This window comes from Orbicella faveolata, unplaced genomic scaffold (genome assembly GCF_042242905.1).
Source record: "Orbicella faveolata isolate gen_17 unplaced genomic scaffold, um_ofav_v1 contig_25, whole genome shotgun sequence".
Taxonomy (NCBI): Eukaryota; Metazoa; Cnidaria; class Anthozoa; order Scleractinia; family Merulinidae; genus Orbicella; species Orbicella faveolata.
Window position 1 is genome coordinate 29,215,753 of NW_028301553.1, and position 21,797 is coordinate 29,237,549.

The 21,797-nt window shown below is 40.1% G+C and overlaps 2 protein-coding genes across 4 annotated transcripts; one reads left to right on the forward strand and one right to left on the reverse strand.

Annotated features, from left to right (window-relative positions):
- The first annotated feature begins 1,378 nt into the window (after positions 1–1,378).
- On the forward strand, positions 1,379–6,053 carry LOC110041414 (uncharacterized). Of its 2 annotated transcripts, XM_020746692.2 has the most exons (3): positions 1,379–1,453; positions 1,779–1,859; positions 3,252–6,053. In XM_020746692.2, the coding sequence occupies exon 3, from the start codon at positions 3,283–3,285 to the stop codon at positions 5,404–5,406; it is 2,124 nt and encodes a 707-aa protein (XP_020602351.2). In that variant the 5' UTR covers positions 1,379–1,453; positions 1,779–1,859; positions 3,252–3,282; the 3' UTR covers positions 5,407–6,053. The 2 variants fall into 2 exon arrangements, with proteins under 2 accessions (XP_020602351.2, XP_020602349.2); XM_020746690.2 differs by lacking the exon at positions 1,779–1,859 and having other exon boundaries at positions 3,252–6,052.
- On the reverse strand, positions 2,081–14,839 carry LOC110041416 (uncharacterized). 2 transcript variants are annotated; one of them, XM_020746693.2, is made up of 9 exons: positions 14,663–14,838; positions 13,117–13,230; positions 12,304–12,462; positions 11,522–11,655; positions 10,845–10,944; positions 10,289–10,389; positions 8,414–8,574; positions 7,664–7,804; positions 6,516–7,300 (listed from the first exon to the last, which is right to left on the reverse strand). In XM_020746693.2, exons 1-9 carry the CDS (start codon positions 14,753–14,755, stop codon positions 7,191–7,193), a joined length of 1,113 nt encoding a protein of 370 aa, XP_020602352.2. In that variant the 5' UTR covers positions 14,756–14,838; the 3' UTR covers positions 6,516–7,190. The 2 variants fall into 2 exon arrangements, with proteins under 2 accessions (XP_089149640.1, XP_020602352.2); XM_089293514.1 differs by lacking the exons at positions 6,516–7,300; positions 7,664–7,804; positions 8,414–8,574 and adding an exon at positions 2,081–2,596 and having other exon boundaries at positions 14,663–14,839.
- Between the last annotated feature and the right edge of the window lie 6,958 nt (positions 14,840–21,797).

The window sequence follows — 21,797 nt, forward strand, 5'->3', positions numbered from 1 at the left end:
CACCGTGAAGTTACAAAATTCAAGTCAAAATTCTTGCTTATCCTTGGTTATCTTAATCGGGCTTTGAAGAAGGTAGTAAAGGGTATTTTCGTGATTCGTGAATGACCTAATTTTTTCCGGTGAAATGTGAAATAGCTTGTTTTTTTCTCGTGAATCTTGATTTCATTAGTAGACGTGAACCGTGATTTTCCGAAATAATTCTCCGTGAAATGAGAAAGAAGTATTTAATTCACCATGAACCGTGATTTTGCTTGTGTCTTCTATTATTTTCGACAGTAATTAACAATATTGCGTGACCGTGACAGGACAATCACTCCTTTAGTGCTTGACCTTTGTGTTCTTGTTCTTCCATCATTTGCGCCCTTTATGCAACGCACCGTCCGACAAGAAACAACTAAGTACGAGGCTGCAACTCTTCCTCTCAACATGTATCAGACTGCACTCCACCAGGGAGAACGGCTAGAGTTTGCACTAGAAAAGGAACATCAAAATGACTTTTCAAGAAATAAAGGAGAGAAGGTGCGATTTCATCAAGGGATTCTGGAGCTGATCAGCTTTCTGAATATGATGAAGACTCTTGCGACAGCGACGGAGGAGGACGATGAAGCGGTGGAGGAAAGTAGTGCCGGCCCTTGGTTACACACAGAACAAGGAACACGGTACGTTTTCGTTTTGCTGCGCGCAGAACAAGCAGTGGACGGATGATAAAGGCATCTAACAACAGAACAAGGCTGTGCTTTGGGCGTAACTTTTCAAATATCACAAGTTACGAAAGTTCGTGTCAAAAAATCTCAATTTTCTTTCGTGAAGCGTGAAATGCCGATTTTATTTTCAGGGAATTGTGAAGGGACCAATTTATTTTACCACCCTCTTTGAACAACCGATCCAGAACTCAGTTTTTAGGCTTGGCTAAATCTATCATATATATTACTAGCTTTCGTTGGGTGAAAAACCACGATCTCGAACCGTTTGCTAAAAAGGGGAAACGCCCGTGGAGGGTGAAGGTTCTCGCGGGTTGTTTATATTTACCATTTACAAGGAGAAACCGGCTCGTCAATGGTTTGTGCAAATTATGGTAAGCAAAAATGAGTCAAAAATGGCTGACGGTATAAAGTTCCGATCGGATTGGGCATTTGTCATTTACTCAAAAAACCCAATTTAACAAAAGTTCGACCAGATCATAATTCCAAGACGGGGAACTTTTCAACTCGGATATTTCGATTGGAAATTTTGGACTACCTTTTCAAGACGTTCCGTTAATTATTTTAAAATTTTCCAGTCGGTCGAGCCAAAATGAAATTGTGTTACCATTTACTCCCTGATAGAAATGTCACGTTATCACGCGTCACACATTTCAGGGCTTCCTGCGTCATGTGATCAGGTGTTGAACGCGCGTGGTAGAGGGACGGCTTCATTGAAGGATTTGTTTCGCTTGCTTTTCTGTCGATTTTTGGTAAGTACCAGAACTCTTGACACTCTAAATTGATTAGTACAGGGTGAAAGAATCTGTAAAACTTCATTTGCTTGCTGTAGTGTACTGTTCTCGTGATTTTGCTTTCACGCGATCGACGAACTACTTGTTGTTTCGAGATAGCACTACAAGCTTCATCTGTTTTCGTATGCATTTACAACTCGTTGCTTTCATGGCATGGTCAATCTTTGATAGTTTGTAACAAATAATCGTATGATTTCTATAAATCATAACTGAACGTCAAGATTTATTTTAGTCGGACAGTTGTGAACTTTGGTAAGATTGTAATGTTTACCTACGACTATAGGACGCCATTTTGCGTTTGAGAGTTGAAGTGTTGAGGTGAAAGTGGGACTTTTAAATAAAGAATATGGAATGACTGAGGGATGTAAGCCTCTCTAAATAAGCACCACTTTAGAGATCTAGTGTCCAATAGTGTTTGATTGTTGTTCACGAATGGTTCTTACGTACAAATTTTCATTTTGCCTCAGTATAAATTCAGCTCTGCATGCCCCCTCCCCCCCCCCCGGCAAAGCCCCGGGATTTAGCATTCCTGGGGGGAGACAGGACAAACATGTTCAAATGCCCCAGGGTGGAGACCCAAAAATGTTTTCTTTCTCTCTTTATTTATCTCACTATCACTAACATTCAGGCCGTCTGTTAGTGTTTGTTAAGCGTTTGGCTTGAGTGTGATGGGTGCCTGTAGGGGGCCTGGCACAGAGGGCTCGTGGCTTGGTTGCGGGTTGGGCAGGCTAGTCGGGTGTTCTAGCGCCTTGGGGATGTGACTATTGTTGCAGCCTCCACGCTTCATAGGCACCTTCCCTCCACTAGTGACTTGGCAGTTAATGTGTAGTATTGCTGTATATTTTTACGAGTTGTGCCGTATTTTGACGAGCCCATCGAAAATATAAACAACGAGTACAATATAATGCGATACTACACACCAAAACATCTAATAAGATATTTATTATCCAACTGCTGTAGTCAAAAAAATTATCAATGAAAAGAGGGAGAGTGTGACAGTTTTGCGTGCACGCACCTACCTTTACGGCAAACAGGTTTTCTACTGTACAAATGACTGTACAATATTGCTGTATATTTGTACTGTTATTTAGACGGTATTCGCTGCAGGTGGATAATAATTAAAAATATTAGTCATTCTGAAGTTAAAATATAAATAACTGAATGCATCTCAATTCTGTACACCCAGCTGGCTTTCCTATGGGTTTTACTTGAGTTTACATGCAAGAGTCAATCAATCAATCAATCAATCAATCTATCTATCAAGCTTTAGTTAAAGAGGTTTTACAGTTTGAGGCGTAATATTTGAAGATATAAGATGCCTTCACAGAAACACAATGTTGGATGAAAATCAAATTCCAAAATATGTTTACATGTAGCAGTAAGTGAGCCCAGATATAGACATAAAGAACCCAGATAAATTGTGGGTACATGCATGGCCCGGATGGGGGAGGGGGGGGGGGGGGAGAAGTACTCCCTTACATGGGCTGTGTAGGTATGTTGGCCCCAAAGGGTATGGTTTTTTAGTCATTGTAGTCTGAAATAGGGTATAGATTTTGGCCATTTTGGTCTGAAATAGGGTATGGTTTGTGAGTAAAATGGGTTGACAGGCCTACACGACTTCTGCGGTTCATGACATTTGTACACACACTTGTGTTTTGTGAATATGTAGGTTTTAAATTTAGGTGTAGGTTGCAGCTTGTAGGTATCATTTCCAGTCTGTTGCACTAACTGTGTGTTTTTTGTGTTTTGTAAAAAGCCACCAAGACGCAAGTGAGAATACATGACACATGAGTAACATCGGCAGTGAGACTAAAACTGATAAACAGATGTTCCCATGCAGTGTGTGTGGCAAAAGTTTCAGGTCCAACTCATTGCTAAAATCACATCTGCAGCTTCACAGTGACAAGGAGCCTTACAAGTGTGATCAATGTGAGAAAAGTTTCAAGAAATTGGGATATTTGCGAAAACACTGGAAGGTTCACAGTGGTGAAAGACCCTACATATGTACCCATTGTAAAAAATGTTTTGGCTCGTCATCAAATTTGGACAGACACCTGAAGGTACATGGCTATGAAAAGTCTTTTAAGTGCACTCAATGCGCAAGATCGTTTTGGCTCTCATCAGAACTACAAAAGCACATGGAGGTGCATGCTGACAGCAATCTTCTTTTCCAGTGTTCTCAATGCGACAAAAGTTTCAGCAAATTGGAGCATTTGAAAAGACACCATAGGTCTCACAGTGGGGTCAGACCGTACCATTGTACTCAATGTGGAAAAAGTTTTGCCTCGTCAACAAATTTGGCTAGTCATCGAAGGTTACACAGTGGTGAAATGCCTTACCAGTGCACTCAATGTGAGAGGTCTTTTAGGCTCTCGTCACAATTAAGTAAACACCTGGAGATGCATGCAGGCGGCAAATCTTGTGAAAAACGTGTCGCAAGTCCTCGTTATCAATGTACTGAATGTGGCAAATGTTTTTCACAGACATCAAATTTACAAAGACATCTAACAAGTCATAGCAAAGACAAACCCTGCAAATGCCCTTATTGTGAGGAACGTTTCAAGCACTCATCATATTTAAATGTACATCTGAAGACTCACAGTGGTGAGTTACCATACAAATGCACTCAGTGCAAAAGATCCTTTAGCAAACAATCAAGATTAGACCGACACTGTGAAGAACACACTGGTATAAAGCAATATCAATGCACTCAGTGCCAGAAAAGTTTCACTTACTCAGGAAGTTTTAAACTACATTTGAAGACTCATAGCCAGGAGTCACTCTATAGATGCACTCAGACCAGCACTGTGTCGACCTCAGATCAACACCATGCAGTTGACGGTGGCGCAGTGCCCTACAAATGCCCTGCATGTGGAAAAGATTTCATTTACTTGCCAGATATGAAAAAGCATTTTTTTAGGATTCACACTGGTGAGAAACCTTACAAATGCACTCAGTGCAGCAAATGCTTTAGAATATTATCAAGTCTGGACCGACACCATGTAGCTGTACACAGTGATGCAAAACCCTACAAATGCCCTCAATGTGGAAAAGGTTTCAAGTACTTGCCAAATAGGAAAGTACATTTGAGGATTCACACTCGTGAGAAACCCTACAAGTGCAATCAGTGCAGCAAAAGCTTTAAAACATTATCAAGTTTGGATCAACACCGTCCAGTTCACAGTGATGCAAAGCCCTACAAATGCCCTCAATGTGGAAAAGGTTTCAAGTACTTGGCAAGTATGAAAGCACATATGAGGATTTACTCCTGTGAGAAGCCCTACAAATGCACTCATTGCAGTAAAAGCTATAGAACATTATCAAGTTTGGATCAACACCTTCCAGTTCACAGTGATGTAAGGCCCTACAAATGCCTTCAATGTGGAAAGTGTTTCAAGTACTTGGCAAATGTGAAAGTGCATGTCAGAATTCATACTGGCGAGAGACCCCACAAATGCACTCAGTGCAGCAAAAGCTACAAAACATTGTCAAGTCTGGACCGACATCGTGTAGCTGTGCACACTGATGGAAAGGCCTACCAATGCAACCAGTGTGGCAAATATCTGTCTGACCCATCGAGTTTGAAACAGCATCTTAGGATTCATAGTGGTGAAAGACCCTTTCCATGTAGTCAATGTGACAAACGTTTTTACTCCTCTTCAAATTTTAAGAAACACTTTAGGAAACACAGTGGTGTGAAGCCCTACAGCTGTGCTGACTGTGATGTAAGTTTTACGCACAGAGATAGTCTGTTACATCATAACAGGTCATTTCATGGGAACATGCCGTACAAGTGCAACCAGTGTGGCAAGGGCTTTACCACTCCACGTGGTCGAAAGAGACACAAGTGTGACAGTGACATCTCTAAAACATCTGGTGACGTTAGTGTGGTTGTAGTAGCAGTACTGTGACTAAGTGTTATGTTTTGCGCAGTCTGTACATGGGAAAGTACTACTACAAAAGGAGAAGTTTAGAGCAGTATTCAACATTAAAAGTTTGCCCTGCTACTTATGGTTGTCTTTAGTTGACATAACGACATTCTCAGGAACTGTGACAGAATTTTCAGTCACCAGAATTGGGTTCTGTTAAACTGACTAATCAGGGGAAAGTATCTGAAAACTACTTCCTGAAAATTGCTATTCTTACAAAAAACAAAAGAAATGGATCAGTTTCAGTTATAACACCCAACACTACAAATTCCAGGCTTCTCTCTGTTTTAAGGGAGAGCAGAACTTTTCATTTTCAGTCAGTTAACTAAAAGCATTGGGGCCAGCACTTGTGCTTGTAGTAAGTTAAAGTAATACTGATTGTGTTATTATTTTTTGGTTCCACCAGTGAATTAAATAAGTTAAAAAAAGTCGAAGTTTGGTTGTTGCAATAGTTAAAGGGGACACTGCTCGCTGGTCACCCAAGCTGTCTCACCATGGTGTGATGGTGTCAGGGTCATCAATACATTCCTGTGCACACTGACATAACGGTAAAATTTAAGTCTGTGCACAAGCTAAGTGGCCCATCAGGCCAGCACTTATCACCGTCTTCTATAGCAGGAAGCAACTACATGTAAGACTATGCATAGACTAGTCCCTCTTTTGCTTAGTCTGTCTTGAGCATAACCTTAAATAAACTGTGAGGAAAAAAGGCCACGTGAAATGTCTCATGGCCATTTTTTTCCTGCAGGTTTCTTTTGCGTCACACACAACGGTCTAAGCAAAAGAGGAACTACTCATTGTCTTGACGCAAAAAGGAATGCATGTATTCCCCTTGGATCAGATGCTAGCAAGTCCATCGCAGGGTCACCCCCACCCACCACAGCATTAAATTTGCCAGTACCAATTTATACACCTGAGTGGAGAGAGGCACTGTGAGAGTAAAGTGGCTTGCCCAAGAACACAACACAATGTCCCCAGCCAGTGCTCAAACCTGGACCGCTTGATCCGGAGTCTAGCACCCTACACCATGAGGCCACCCCACCTCCACTGCTACATGGTCTAATTCAAATTGGACAGCAAACAAGCACAAGAAAATTTACTGTCCTTTATATCATGTCTTTTCACTTATCTGTCATGTAACAATTATTAATTATATTAATTTTATTGGCACTTCACGATATCTTCACAGTTACTCCTAACAACAGTCCCTGAACAGTCTACCAAGAAAAAAAATGCTACTTTTAGTTACAAGAACATTTTTAAAAAGCTGGCAAAAAGTTGGAAAATATAATCATGTACCTTTCACTAGGAAAAATCATACCAGGCTTACTGACAAGCCCTGGCAGCATCTGGCTCATTCCCAGTCGTCTTTATACAACACATAACAGTTTAAGGTGAGAAGCATGTACAATTTTCCTGTGCAACCTTTAAAATTACTCAGTCCTAAGTGAGATTTCATTTATTCATAAGATCTCGGTCAAATGATGAGCCTGTGATCAGCTTTTAGAGACATGTAAATGCCTGGAGCAGCCAAGTACAAAGGTAAATACCCTGTCATATTCTATTGCCACAAATCAATCAATCAATCAATCAATCAATTAATCAACAATTTATTTATATGTGTTGCGCCTAGGAGCTGAGTAAGCTCAATCAATATGAACACTGTATGCATCACACATACATAAAAAATAGATTATTAGTCAAGATAACTGATATGGTTTGACTTCTTCCCTTTTTTGATTTCTCACATTTACAAAAAGTTCATTTTAGCACGGCGGTGCATCATTGATGTCTCTCCACCTGTGGATGCCATTTGACGATTCTGAGCTTGTGATTAACGAATCCATTCTGCCGTCAAATAAACCAAACACTCCTCCTGCAAAGAGATGAGGTTGAAACACTCAAACCACCAGATTAACACAATTAAATACAGTTGACTAGCCTAAACAGCTGAACATTTGGATTTCACATATGATCAACTACTCCTTTTCTCTTGGCAGACTCTTGTGAGATACACCAACGCTGAAACAAAACACTTGTGCCAACTTTGCTTGCCTCCTATGAAGACATTCTGAAGACTGGTCACACACTCCTTATCGAGAGAGAGGAAAGATTGCGTGACTAGCCCATAGAGCATCTGTGTATGTACAGCTGGTATATCTTTCAGCCACTCTGCCCCCCCAAAAATAATTGGGAAGGGGCAATGCTTCTTTTACATAGGCTACGAAATTTTACCTACCAGTGTGAATATAGAGAATTCTTCTTCCTTTAAATCTGCTGGGATTGTTTGTCATCTCGCTTAGCAGTCCTTTGACTGCCTTAAAGTTGTACACTGGGTCAACCAATACTCCTGTAGTGCTGGAGATTTCCATAATTTTTTCTAACAATCATAAAACATTTTCAGTAGTACTATAAACATGACATTAAAATGACTAATGGTTCTACTTGTGGGTGTTCAATTTCAAACACTCATGGTCCCTTTGAAATATTTTGAAGTACAATTTTTGCACTACATGTAAGCGAGAAGTTAAGTTGTAGTGAGTGAAATAATTAAATCACTCTGGTCAATCCCAAAGGACACACAATCCAAAGAACCAATCAAAACTCAACTTAGTAATTACAAATTGCAAAATGCAGGAAAACATATATGCAAGTGAGCCACAATTGGTTTTGGTTTTATGTCTGATTGGATGAACAGTAACCTGATTTGTTTTAAAGCCATTGTGCAGTGTGGTGATGGAAATTAAGCCAATTACTTTTTGACACTCAAATGAAAACTGCTCTAATATAAACATATTAAAAATCCTGCTTGCTATGTAAGAGTGATTAATTATTAATCCATTAATAACATTTTTGGCAACATCCAGGGTAAATGAATGAGATTGGGCAAAATGCTTCAATATGATGAGTTTGTATTTTAATTAGTTATTTTTACAATTACATTATGACCTTGAATTGATTTTAATTAACAGAATTAGAAGACACTCACCAAGGTCTTCGTTAGAGGATATACCATATCCCGGCACAAAGTATCCTCCAATGATATCGATGATATCTTCTGCTTGAACATCAAGTCCTCCTGCCCTAAGATCTTCATTTATTTTGTGGTAAACATATGCGTCATTATCATACACATTCACAGCATGGCACCTGTACAGGTACACACAAGATCAATTGCGTCACTGTCTGGGGATGGGGGGTACTCCCAGAAAATTTTGTGTGGATGTGCCGCCTGCTTCCCAAACCCTTACCCTATTTATGACCAAAATCTGTGATTTTCCCTACCCTATTTATGACCTGACCAAAAGTTTGATGGCCAGTTTATGACAGTTGTCGCTGGCACAGTTACCCTATACATAATTTATGAAGGGCTTTTGTTGATGGTCTTATCAATAATGGTGAAAAAATAGCTTCTTCTAAAAACATACCCAGTTGAAGACTAGAGTGCAAAAACCATGCCCTACTTATGACCAAAATGGCCAATATCAATACCCTGTTTATGACCAAAACAGCTGGAAAACCATAGCAGCAGCAGCAGCAGCAGCAGCAGCAGCAGCAGCAGTAGTAGTAGTAGAAGTCTTTATTAAGAAATCAGTCACAACATACGTGTGGCTTTACAATCAATAACAAACTAAGCTAAACTAGAAAAACACCTACCATACCCTTTGGGGCCGCACATACCTATATGGCCCTTATACATGTAAGGGAGTATACCTCCAGGGGTCACTGGCACATATTTGCAGACTGAACATATGAGTGAATGAGCAGCATGCCTGAAACAAGATTCTCAGCCTCTAATCTTCCTTCTGAATGGGATAGAGGGCTGATGGGAGTAAAGGATGAAGGGATAATCTGAGAATGTTTCTGATAGAATAATTTACTACCCTTATGGGCAAAATTTGCATGGGAAGCAGATCTGGGAATTTATGAAAACAATATGCCTGGGTTGTATAAACAGCAACCCTCATGGTAGATATGAGATGTATACCGTTAGCCTGCAAGCAGAATTTCATGCACTGCAGCACAAGCAAAGGCGAAGCCGTGAGATATGAGTTGATGAGCAAAGTGTACCTGTGAGAGGACTCACAAAAATATGCGCACAAAATATGATCCATTTTCACCTGCTCCCTACGCTCGTGAACCAAAACTGCCTCTCCTGAGGAAGACTACATGTAGACACGTAGGATTTTAAATAAACTGCAGATTGAACTATTTTGTTCTATCTGAAACTACTAGCAACTAAGAGCCAAACAATAATATGATAGTCCTTCACAATCAACCCAAATTATCAGCCTCTGCTATACACCATTAACTAGTAAGATTGTATAGTTCCAAAATATATCCATACCCAAATCATGGAAGGTCACTGCAAATTCCAAGGGGTGGTGGATCATAAACGAAAGCCAGTATTTTAAAGGAAAGTAAGAATTTTCAGAGGAGTTAGGGAAGATCACGCCTAAAACCCTTATAAAGAGGGGGGTATGGATATTTCCTGTTCAAAACAGCAATTGAAGAAGCTAGTCATAGAAGGGGATATTAGACAAATGTCAATTTTGGTTTCTTTTTTTGCTCCAAATTAGCTGAATTTTTGCATGTGGGCTTTATTTCAGTCCTGTACAGGTATTCACAAGATCATGACAAATTGCGTCAGGCACATATTTGCAGACTGAAGATATTAGCCAAAAATCACATTTAACCGTGCCACCACTACCCACCACCCATGGGTGTAGTGGGTTATAAATTAAAAAAGAAAAATATGAAGCTGAACTGTAATTTTCTGAGGGGGAGGGAGTTCGAACTAAAAAACCTTGTATAGGGAGGGGGAGGGGTATGGAAAATTTTTGAAATGACACATACAACTCACTTGAGTTTTGATCCTGTTAGGTAATTAGCAATGGCAATTCCCGCTGCACTTCCTCCACTGCCCACTGTCATTACAATGTCATCAAAATTCTCCAAGATATTCTAAAACATGGTATATGCCAGCAATCCTTTTAGATTACTACAACACAGTTAAAAAAGACTAAGTGATCTACAGTAAGAGAAATACATTGTAAGCCTTGAAAGTTGGTGGGAAAAGTTGTCAATGATCTGGCCATGTGGTGAGTTGTTCAAAAGACAGAACTTTAAATCTAACCAAGGGTTAAGAGTAAACAAAGGTAGTGTCTCTTCTAAATGAAGATGTTTTTCACTGCTGCGCCTGCCAAAATTTGTGCATTACATATAATATGGTGTAAGAGGTGGAGCGGAACTGCGTTCATTCACCCATCATTGGGAAACAAAAGGCTGGCTGTAGTTATAAGTTGGCCATATTAAAAGGGTTATTTAGGGTTTTTCTTTTACTTAAGAATTAATGAGTTGATAATGAATTACTTAATATAATAATTAATATTATGACAAAACCTTAACAAATAAATCACCTGATTCATCATTTCCTGGAATGCTGTCAGGTAACCAAACATGCCCACATACGAAGAACCCCCAACCTCTATAACATATGGGGCTGAACCCTGCTGTTTTCTGAAAATATAAAATACAGACTGTCAGAAAAGGAGATTAACATCAGTAATAAAGATCCTTATGTTCTCTGTGGGGATGGGGGGGAGGGCAGGGAGGAACACAGGAGAATAGAGAGTGGGAGAAGGCAGATGAAAGGGCAGGAAGGGGGAGTTCTAAGAAGGCCAGAATCACTTAATATTAATTTATTAATCCTTTTAAAAACAAGAATCTAAAATGTTATTTGACTTACATTTCGTTTATTTTGAGACTTCTGGGCCAAAGGAAAAACGAAAATTTGCCCTTGGGCTATGGTGGTTACATCATAGCTCATGAAATGCCATTGCTTAAGCTGTCAAATGACATGAGTAATTAAGGGGAGCAAGGCTAAAGACAAAGGAAATGCGTAAGGATTGCACCGCTAGATGACCAGGACTTGTTTTGAGTCCCCTTCTTTACAGAGGACCGCTGAGCAAGATGGACAAGGATGGGAGTTGGGAGATAAAGGTACGGCAAGCGTGAGAGAAGGGTATGGGAAGTGGGAGGTTCAGACTCCCATGTGCCCCCCCCCCCCCCCCTTCCTCACTTTCCCCTCACTTACAACTTTTCTGCCATTTTCTCCATCATTGGTTTGAGGCCTGATTTATATTTGAGTTCAGGAACAAGGATGACATGACTTCCAACCATTCTACTCAAAAGAACATTGCCTTTACATCCAACATCTGTAGCAGTAGTCTGTATGCAGGAAGAGACAACGAAAATATTTTTTTGAGGTAATGACTGGGAAACAAATAAAGGGTATTAATTAGTTCACGGGTAATGGGTAACTGCTTAAAAATTGATGATTTTTTGAAAGATTATATGGTGTTTTGATTACCATTATTGAGAAAACTGTAAGCAGCCTACCTGGGGTGCTATTAAGGATTACCAGAGTGCTCATCTGGCTATTTATTATATAATAAGCAGTTAGGCTTACTATGTTCATTGTTAGCCTGTTTACAGGAACGGAGAAAAACATCTGCAGTCACAATAGATTACATAGATCGACTGGCAAAATGGTTATCAACATATAGTTATATCAGGGTAACTTGTAGTCAGTTTACACTTATTTAGTCTTGCCTGCAAACACAGTCACCAGTCTCATCACTCTTGGCCAGTCTAAGGGAGCCGCAATGGCCAGGAGTGTTTAAAGGCAGCTTTCCTCAGGATTGTCAAAAGTTCTCTTCCAAACTGGCTGCCAGAAAAAACAACCTGACCTAGACTAATTGGAATCTATTCTGTATTTGTTGGCCTATCATCTTTTCAGTTTTTTTGGAAAAGATGGCTAATTACATTCTAATTATATGTATATTAAGTATCATTTTTAGAAACAAGTTATCTTGCCTGTTCGGAACTTCTTAGAAACAAGTAAGATTTCAAGCCAAGCTGTCTCGCAGCAACTGCAGTAGTTCTACAATGATTGGAAGAGATGCCACCACATGTAAGCACAGTGTTGCACTTCTTTCCTAAGGCATCAGCCAAAACAAACTCCAACTTACGAACCTACAACAGAAATGAAACACAATGATCAAACTTTCCTGTTGCCAGAAACCACCTCTTGTTACATATTAAGCAACCACTCTGTCTGTCGGTCTGTCGACTGTCTGTCTGTCTGTCTGTCTGTCTGTCCGCTCACAAACCAATTAGCCACTTTTTAAGACATACATGCATTTCCGAAAAAGAAAGGTCTTTGTCTGATGAAGCAATTTGTCAGCAAAAGTGGGACAAAAAATATGCTTATAAGAAACAGGATTTATATCAATTTGTAAGGTAAGGTAAAGTCTGCATACATGCCATTTGAGTGACCCATCTGAGGCCGGAGTTTATCTTGGTTTCTGTAGCATAAAGCCACCAGGAGTACCAGTATTTCTACCCCAACCCAGATGGGATGCTAGTCTATCACAGGGTTACCCCTCAGCATTAAATTCACCGGCACCCATTTATACACCTGGGTGGAGAGTCGTACTTAGTGAGAGTATAAAGCATCTTGCCTAAGAACACAACACAATGTCCCCGGCAAGGCTAGAATCTGGACCGCTTGATCCGGAGTCAAGTGAACTAACCATGAGGCCACAGCACCTCCCTTTCCTATAACAATAATAAATCACTATTAACACAATGTTATATATAATTATTGATAAAAAATATGCCAGTCACCTTATTTCCAGACAATGCACATCCTGTCAGATCATCCCTTTTGATATACAGCGAAAATTCTTTCGGGACATTTGGAATGTTCCACTGGTAGATTGGAGTGTCCCTTTGGGCAAGCTGTAAAATGTTAACTAATCAACAGTACATTTTAAGTTATCGTTAGTTGGTTTTGAGAAAGTTTGCCTATCACTAGAAGAAATTTGAATGCTCTGTATCTTCAAGACATAAATAAAAGTAGATCATTAAATTTGTAGACCAGCTTATAATTTATATCGGAGGCAAACTGGCTTTTGTCATGTAGCTGGAATTTCTTTCCAACAGTGTGCAGTCCTTCTACTAGCACAGGCTCCTTTCCTGAACAGCAGCTGGTAGTTGAGCTTACCCTGTTTTAAGTGGTATCTTTTAGGGGTCAAATAAAGCTTCAGCCTGATTCCCAGATTGGTCTCCTTGAGGGGTTTAATTCAAATTTTCCGACGAACATTCCCGATATTTTATACAGGACTAATCTCCTCTCCTTTTCCCCGGTTTTCCTCCTCCAAGAAACTCTGCTTCTAATTTTAACAAGAAATTCAACAGCTATGCTATAGGTGGTCCCCCGAACTATTTGAAGAACCAGATTATTTTGATCTCCTATCTTAGTTCTGTACTAACACGGAAAATCCTCTTCATTTTCTGTTTGAAAACAAATTAACAGTCAAACTTGCTCATATTAAAATCTCCCTTAATACTGATTACAGGCATTACTCTTGAAATATAGATTTGAAAACTCCCCTTGAGCCTTCAGAATTTCAGTCCAATTTTGTAGCATGAGATTGGAATATTTTGGGAATGATCTTATGAAACTGCTTCCCAACAAACCTCCCTGAGTCTAGCCTGCAAACACAGACATATTTCTGGCTAGTCACTTGGTTCCGCCGGAAATACATGTACATCTGCATTCGCAGGGTACCCCAAGTCGGGAACAAATTATTTGCAAATACCATGACAACTGATCCCTCAGGCAGACAAACTAGTTCATTTTGTTTCCTGTAGAACCTCAGTGTTAATCCTTTTACTCCACCTTGTAAATACTAAGATTGTTGAGAAATAAAATTAACTATTTCTGTCAGCCAGCCTCAAGACCAGTCATTATGTGTCGTCAAATGCCACACTTTGAAAAACCTCCCTGAAGATCTTTGGCGCATTAAGCACATAAAATGCAACCATAACAACAAAACATGCTAATCAGCTAGTAAACCACTTCCAAACAGGACAAGAATTACCCCACTCCTATGGTCTCCCATCCAACACCCCCTCCAACCCCCCCCCCCCCCCCCCACCCCTTCTCCTCCCCTCCTCTCCCACACAGAAGTTGCAGGAATTGGACGACATCTGACAATGGTCAAGGGCTTTGTGTTATTTCGAATAAACGTTTTGTAGCAGCACGCAAAGCTGGACATAAACTGGAAATATCTATAGGCGCCGTTAGCTAAGCCTTACACTGTATCAGCTCTTAAAGCCACGATATCAGTAAAAAGCTGACAACGCTACTGCTAGATTGTAATCTAACCTTTACAAAGTGCTGTGGAATATTTTTCAGCGATGAGGCCCACTTTGGTGGCTCGTATTTATGGAGCTGCGAGATTGTGTAACTACCACTCATTTCCGTAAAATTACGGAATAAACCAGTCTCGTGACGACTCGCGCCCTTCCTTCTCGCGCTCGACCTCGCGCTCGCGATTCTCGAGTGAAGTGCAGCTGGTCAGCGACTCCAGATGCATTTTCTACTTATGTAAGATAACTTGAAAATTCCCTAGCCGGTCTCGATGAGTGGGGTTCCCAAATCTTACTGTCAATCGTCAAATAGGAAACATTCACGGCGGAAAAAGCAGTGTAACAAACGATAAAACGTATGGAAGAACTCACAAGGCACATTCGGAGATGCAGGAGGGAACACGCTGGGAATCCATACCATAACGCAAACACGAAAAATGCGTACGCGGGGATCAAAAGATCTTGGAAGAGAACGCATTCCACTTTACAGAAACACATAGTAACGAGCTCCGGGTCCCCGGGTGACGAGCAAAGGAACGCATCGGCAACGCTTTATAGGGTATGCGAAATTTACTGAGCACGCACAGTGAACGCAACTGCAATGATTTCAAAACAATATAGAACTTTTATTATAAGTACTACCCCTCTGCCATTTGCCCTGCCCCTGCCCCTTCCCCTCTCTAAAAATAACAAATCGCTGACTGATGGCGCAAGCAGCTCGAGCAAATTACAATGTACCCGAATTGGACAATTAATTTTAGTGTCCTTCTAAGAAATATATTTCACAGAACGTTTTTGTATTCATCTATTGTGTTCCAGGGAACCAATGACCCGACGCACGTACGTGTATGACTGGGCAAAAAAATATTTTATTTTCAGTTAACGTAACTCAAGTATACTAATGCATTTACGTGTATCCATGCCCTTATATTCTTAACGCAATTTAGAGAGACAACTAGTTACTTCGTAAAGCCGTAAAACAGTTTAAACTCATATCTGGCAAGTTATTTTTATCAACGGACGAATTGAATCAAGGTTTGAAAAGTACTTTACTATTGGTCTTTAAGTGCCTATGAAGTAAAAAATAATTGCTGCTTATTTGACAGGCTTTTTAAAGTAAAGAAGAATGGCGTTTCCCTTTTTGGAATATCTTTTTTCGTTCTAGAGATATTTCCGTTTTTGTATTATGCAAATGAGGAAAGTGATGACGTCATAGGTGGTTCCACTTGAACAGTAAAACACTGAATCAAGAATATCTCTAGAAATATTGGAGCAGTGTTCTTCAAACTTGGCACCACAAATGTGCATCACAAAAGAAACAGAATGACACCTTCTGTGTTGTTGCCATGGCAACACTTTTGGCTCCAGTCTCTTTCTGTGAAAAACCAAATATGCCAATTTGCAGCTCTTCGAAAAGGGACAGAGGGTCTTGCTCGGAACACACGTGATTCCCATATTGTCTTAACTCTCCCCAATAGATTGTTGGGAGTGGATGATCCTTGTTTAAGATAAAATCTGGTAATGTTAGTTTTAATTAAAACAGGACCAGCGGCATAACTGTTGTCATGGTGACGGCGCAACGGGTGTCATTTTGATTCTTTTGTGATTTACATTTCAGGTGCCAAGTTTAAAGAACACTGCTTTAATATTTCTAGAGATATTCTTGATTGAGTGTTGAACTGTTTTAGTGGAACCACCTATGACGTCATTACTTATAATACAAAAACGTGAATATCTCTAAAACGAAAAAAGATATTCCAAAAAGGAAAACGCCATCCTTCTTTACTTTGAAAAGCCTTTCAAATCAGCAGCAAGTATTTTTTACTTCATAGGCACTTTAATTAATTTTATATAGACAAAACACTGAGGTTTGAAAAACACGTAATGGTCATTATTAATTTTTCACAGACACAACACTGGTTTTACAACATAATAGGCTTGTTTTTCATATGTAATAAACAACGAAAGACGAACGCGGCTCAAAACTGTACTGAAAAAATTACGATAGTAAATCCGGCTCTTCCCAAAACAATTTCAGGAAAACTATGAAATAAAACGACCGCTTTCAGGGTGAAGAAAAACGTACTAAACTGATTTATAACTGTTGGGTTGCTCCTTTTCTCGACACGGAAGCTGACGCAGTTAATTGTAAACATCGTTGTGGCTCGAAAATGTTCGTGTTCAACATTTCAATAAATTAAGGAAGTGCTCAGGGGACCGCGTCATTTTGTTTCCTGACTTTGTCGCAAGTGTTAGCGGTGCGTAAGTTTTTCTGTGCGGTTTTCAAGAATTGAAGAAATCACGATGAAGTTCTTTCCAGTCGTTTCAACCACTGCGTTTCTGACAATTCTGTGTCTGGTTGCGTCACGCAGCCCCGCGGTAAGTCACACGTTTGAAAATTTCTTGTTACCAAGCTGTTCAGTTACAGCGCAATCCCGCTATTTCGACTGAACCTCAAAGTAAAACGAAAAATCAGGCTGTTTGAGAAATCGGGGGTAAATTTAAAACTTGGTTCGACTGAGGGGAGGGTTCGAAAAACTGGGATTCCATCGTGAATCTGGTATCTGACTTTTAAGTCATTTTCTTCGGTCGTGACAAAAGTCACCAAACTGGTAGACAATTAGTTAATACATCGTTATTCTCCGCTAGAATTTCAAAAACCTATCACGAACAGTTCAACTTCACCTAATAATATTCGCTACAAGTAGAACGCAACTTTTCTTACAAATATAGCTAGCCTACTCAGACTTACTCTTTCAGCGAAAGCAAACGGAATATTTCCGAACAAAGAGACTGAATTTGGTCACAAAAAGGCATACAGATTTTAGGGCCCAAAAAATTAAGTTGACTAAGAACAACTGAAAGCGAGCAAGTGAAAGAAACATTACATAAAATAAAAGAATAAGAGCTAAAACCAAAATACCCGTCGAATAATGATAAAAAAGAACTTCTAAGGTTCAGTTGTGAGTAGCTAGAATTAAGACAAAAAAAAGACAATGTTAGTAAAGTATCCTGAAGAGTAGTTTTGTTGACAGTTACAATGACAGTGACAATGACAACAACAATAATAATAATAATAATAATAATAATAATAATAAATGGGTTCTTAAAAACGCATTTTACATCCCATGGAAGTCTCAATGCTTTTACAGTCCTTTTACTTAAAAGCCCGAATTAAAAAGCCCTAATCTGAAAACGCTCTCTTAAAACGAAAATGACAAAGACAATGGCAGTGACAGTGACAAGGACAGTTACAGTGACAGTGACAGTGACAGTGATGGTGACAGGACAGTGACAGTGATAGTGGCGGTGCAAGACAGTGACAGTGACAATGAAAATAAGTGACAATGACAGTGACACTGACAGTGTCAATTACAATGACAGTGACAGTGACAGGACAGTGTCAGTGACAATGACAGTGTCAGTGACAATGACAGTGTCAGTGACAATGACAGTGTCAGTGACAATGACAGTGTCAGTGACAATGACAGTGTCAGTGACAATGACAGTGACAGTGAAAGGACAGTGACAGTTACAGTGACAGTGTCAGTGACAGTGACAATGACAGTGACATTGACAGTGACAGTGACAATGACAGTGACGGTGACGGGACAGTGACAGTGACAGTGACAATGACAATGACAGTGACAGTGACAATGACAGTGATAGTAACAGTGACAGTGACAATGATAGTGGCAGTGACAAGACCGTGACAGTGATAGTTGCAGCAGCAGTGACAGTGACAGTGACAGTGACAGTGACAGTGACGGTGACGGGACAGTGACAGTGACAGCGACAATGACAGTGACAGTGACAGTAACAGTAGCATTGACAGTAACAGTGACAGTGACAGTGACAGTAACAGTGGCAGTGGCAGTGGTACAATAATAATGATATTTCCCTTCCGAGTTTTACCCAAACACAAATCCAAAGTGATCGGTGATCGTTGTGTTTTCAACATTTGATGCGTTTTCCAAGTGAGATACCAGACTTTCAGCCTCACTGCAGCTGTTGATTTACCTCTAATGATATTATCTAAATAGTAGCTGATTCAAAGGCTATGCGGCATAATAACTACGTATTAGAAGCAGAGGACCACAAACCTACAACTTCGTTATACGACGCTTGCTGACCAACGTTAAAGGCAAGGACGAACCCAACGACAGACAGGGAGCAGTTTACAGGATCAAATGCTCCGATTGCCAGGCTTCCTACATCGGTGAGACTGGCAGACACGAGACTGACTGAACACAAACGAGCAACGAGAATGACTCTGGAAAGCTGGTACACTAACTTAGAACAAACGCCTAGTGAAGTCAAGAACTACTGGCACCTTACAAACGATTTATTCAGAGCATAAACAAAACCGACAAACAGACCTCAAACAGACCGACTAAATTTGACTAACAATAGACGGACCTCATACAAGCCGACTTAATCAGTTTGACTAACAGTAGACGGATCGAAACTTGCTAGAACCGACCAATGACTGCTGACAAACTTTACACCAGTCTTTCAGCCAATACCATCACGGCCAAACTGGCCAATCACTTTCAACGGAGCAGACTTGTAACATCGACTGACTAACACTATTCACTTGACTCTGAAGATGACCTCCGCACAGGTTGTCGAAACGTCAGTCACCAACAACAGTTCTTTTCAGAACCACCCTCACCCGGACGAATCACACTATACGAACTACTGATACTCCTGGGTTCAAACCATTTACTTTGTAACAACTGATAACAACGGACAAACTAGTTAATTTTGTTTTCCTAGAATCTCAGTGTTTCCCATGGCTCACCTTGTAAACGTAGAGATTGTTGAGAAATAAGATTGATTGTTGCATCCCTCTGGACCAGTCATTCAAAGAGTGTCGAATACCACACTTTGAAAACCCTACGGAAGATATTTGGAGTAAAGCACATAAAACACCACCATAACATCAAAATATGCTAATTAGTATAGGTAATCATACGGTGTCGAGTTAAATTTGGAATTAATATGCACGAGTGAGTTTTTTAAAAAAGCTGAAATTGCACAAGCCGCTTTTTTACTTATCAATATCATAAACATGAAAAAAATTGGCGTGGAGGAAGTGCCGGAAGATCTTTTTTGAAGCCATTTTTTCTCTTATGAGAAAACTTTTTTCAAAGTTTCCGCACAAACGTTTCGTCGTCATTTTACGTGATATCATTGGCTTAGAAAATTTCCTATTGTCTTCAGCCAATCATAATCCAGAATTACGATGTGTAATTTGCACTGATGCTACACTTTTTGCACTGGTATTACACTTGAACTGCACTGCTCTCAGTCAATCAGAATCGAGCAATTTTTTCATGTACATTATTAGATAGTAAACAACTTCCAAAAAATGTAGAAACCTTTCATTACAAGATCTACCCCACTCTTATCCAACACCACATCTCACCCCGCCTCCTCCATCTCACCAGGATAGGTTTTCATCGATGTTCAGTCCGAGAGCTTTGCTATGATTTGTTTGGTTTATTTTGACGCCGTCTACATTGTGCATCCCAAGATGCATGTTGCTTCAAACTCAAAACTCTGCAGCAACGCATATAGCTTTATTACTACGGTTAGGCATACGGTCCAGAGTAATCCCTCGCGAAAACAGAGCTTTTTGAAAACGCTCTTCAAACCGGAGGAATTCGAAAATGCCGGCTTTGAGTTTTCGTGTGGACAGAAAACATTTTAAAACGGACCTTTTCGAACATGATAGGATCAGGAGAACCGCGTGATTTCCCTGGCCGAGATTTCCTCAAGCAAAAATATAAAACGACCGGTGATTGTTGCGTTTTTAAATTGCTCCGGTGTAGTGTGGACGACCGGGCCTATTGTAAGCTTCCTAGGCTCCTAATGAAGTCAATAGTGAGACGGTGTTCTTCAATGAGTCCAAAGAGAAAACAATTGGAGGAGGTCCCACGCAAAGGAGAAATGCACCATAAATAAACACCGTAAACAAAATAAATATCTAGGAAGGAGCTCTTGAAGGACCTGGATCAAGTTTAATATTCGTTATATGTTACTAGCATTATCACGAAGGCTAACCCAGCGGCTAAATAAAGTTTTACTTTACTTGCTTTTACTGTCGGATTTATCAGAAGGAGCCTGCATCGTTGCCCCAAACACATTTAAGAAAAACTCGTTATTTATTAGTATGAGACCATCTGTGTACATGTCGAATTGACGAACCCAAAAGGAAATTCATGACATCCAGATCTTGGCTATACAATTTATTATCGAATACCAAGGTATGTGATTCGCATACAATTCATGACATCCAGATCTAAGGTGTACAACGACAAGCAGCTCGTTTTGTTAAACATTTTTATTATCGAATACCAGGGTATGTGACCAATCTCTTGAATGAGCTAATAATGATAACGCATCTAGTTAAATCGGTTGTTATCAGTTCATGTGGAACCAAGCCGGCTATTCATCTGCAGTACATACCACTTCCGCGACGGTCGCTACATGTAACATGCAATATTCGTTAGATTTAGACCAATTAAGATTACAGAAAATGGATATAAGAGGATGTGCTCTAGTGACGGTTATAACTTATTTCTTCTGTAATCTTTAGAGATCAGGTGCTTTTCCGATTATGGCTCCTGAAAAAACTCAAAATCCGGGTGATCGCGAATTTTACCTTTTGGACTCTAAAATTAGTTGTTCAAGGTAGAGCTATGCCAATTAAATCGCCTAAATGCATCAAATATCAAAAATTTACCTCCCCCCCCCCCAAAAAAAAAAAAAATGCAAAAAATCGGCCAAATATGTCTGAAAAATGTATTTTATGCGCATTCATTCGTGTTGTCCGGGAGACTGGTGACTTGTACGGGAGACCGGGACATTCGGTCTGTATCCGGGAGACCAGAAAACTCCCGGATAATCCGGGAGAGTTGTTATAGATGATTTATCATCCAATTGAGGTTTGTCAAGTTTCTTCATGAGGTTCATCAGCACGTTCTGTTTACTGATACGGACCGGTTTGTTTCCCTCCAGTGTCTTCAGAGGCGGGGAGGAACAGAATAGGGCCGGGAGAAGGGAGAAATAGCCCCAAAAAAGTTCACTTCAATGACGGTGCAAAAACTATTTTATGTGTGTTAAAAGAACTTGGAATTGCGCCA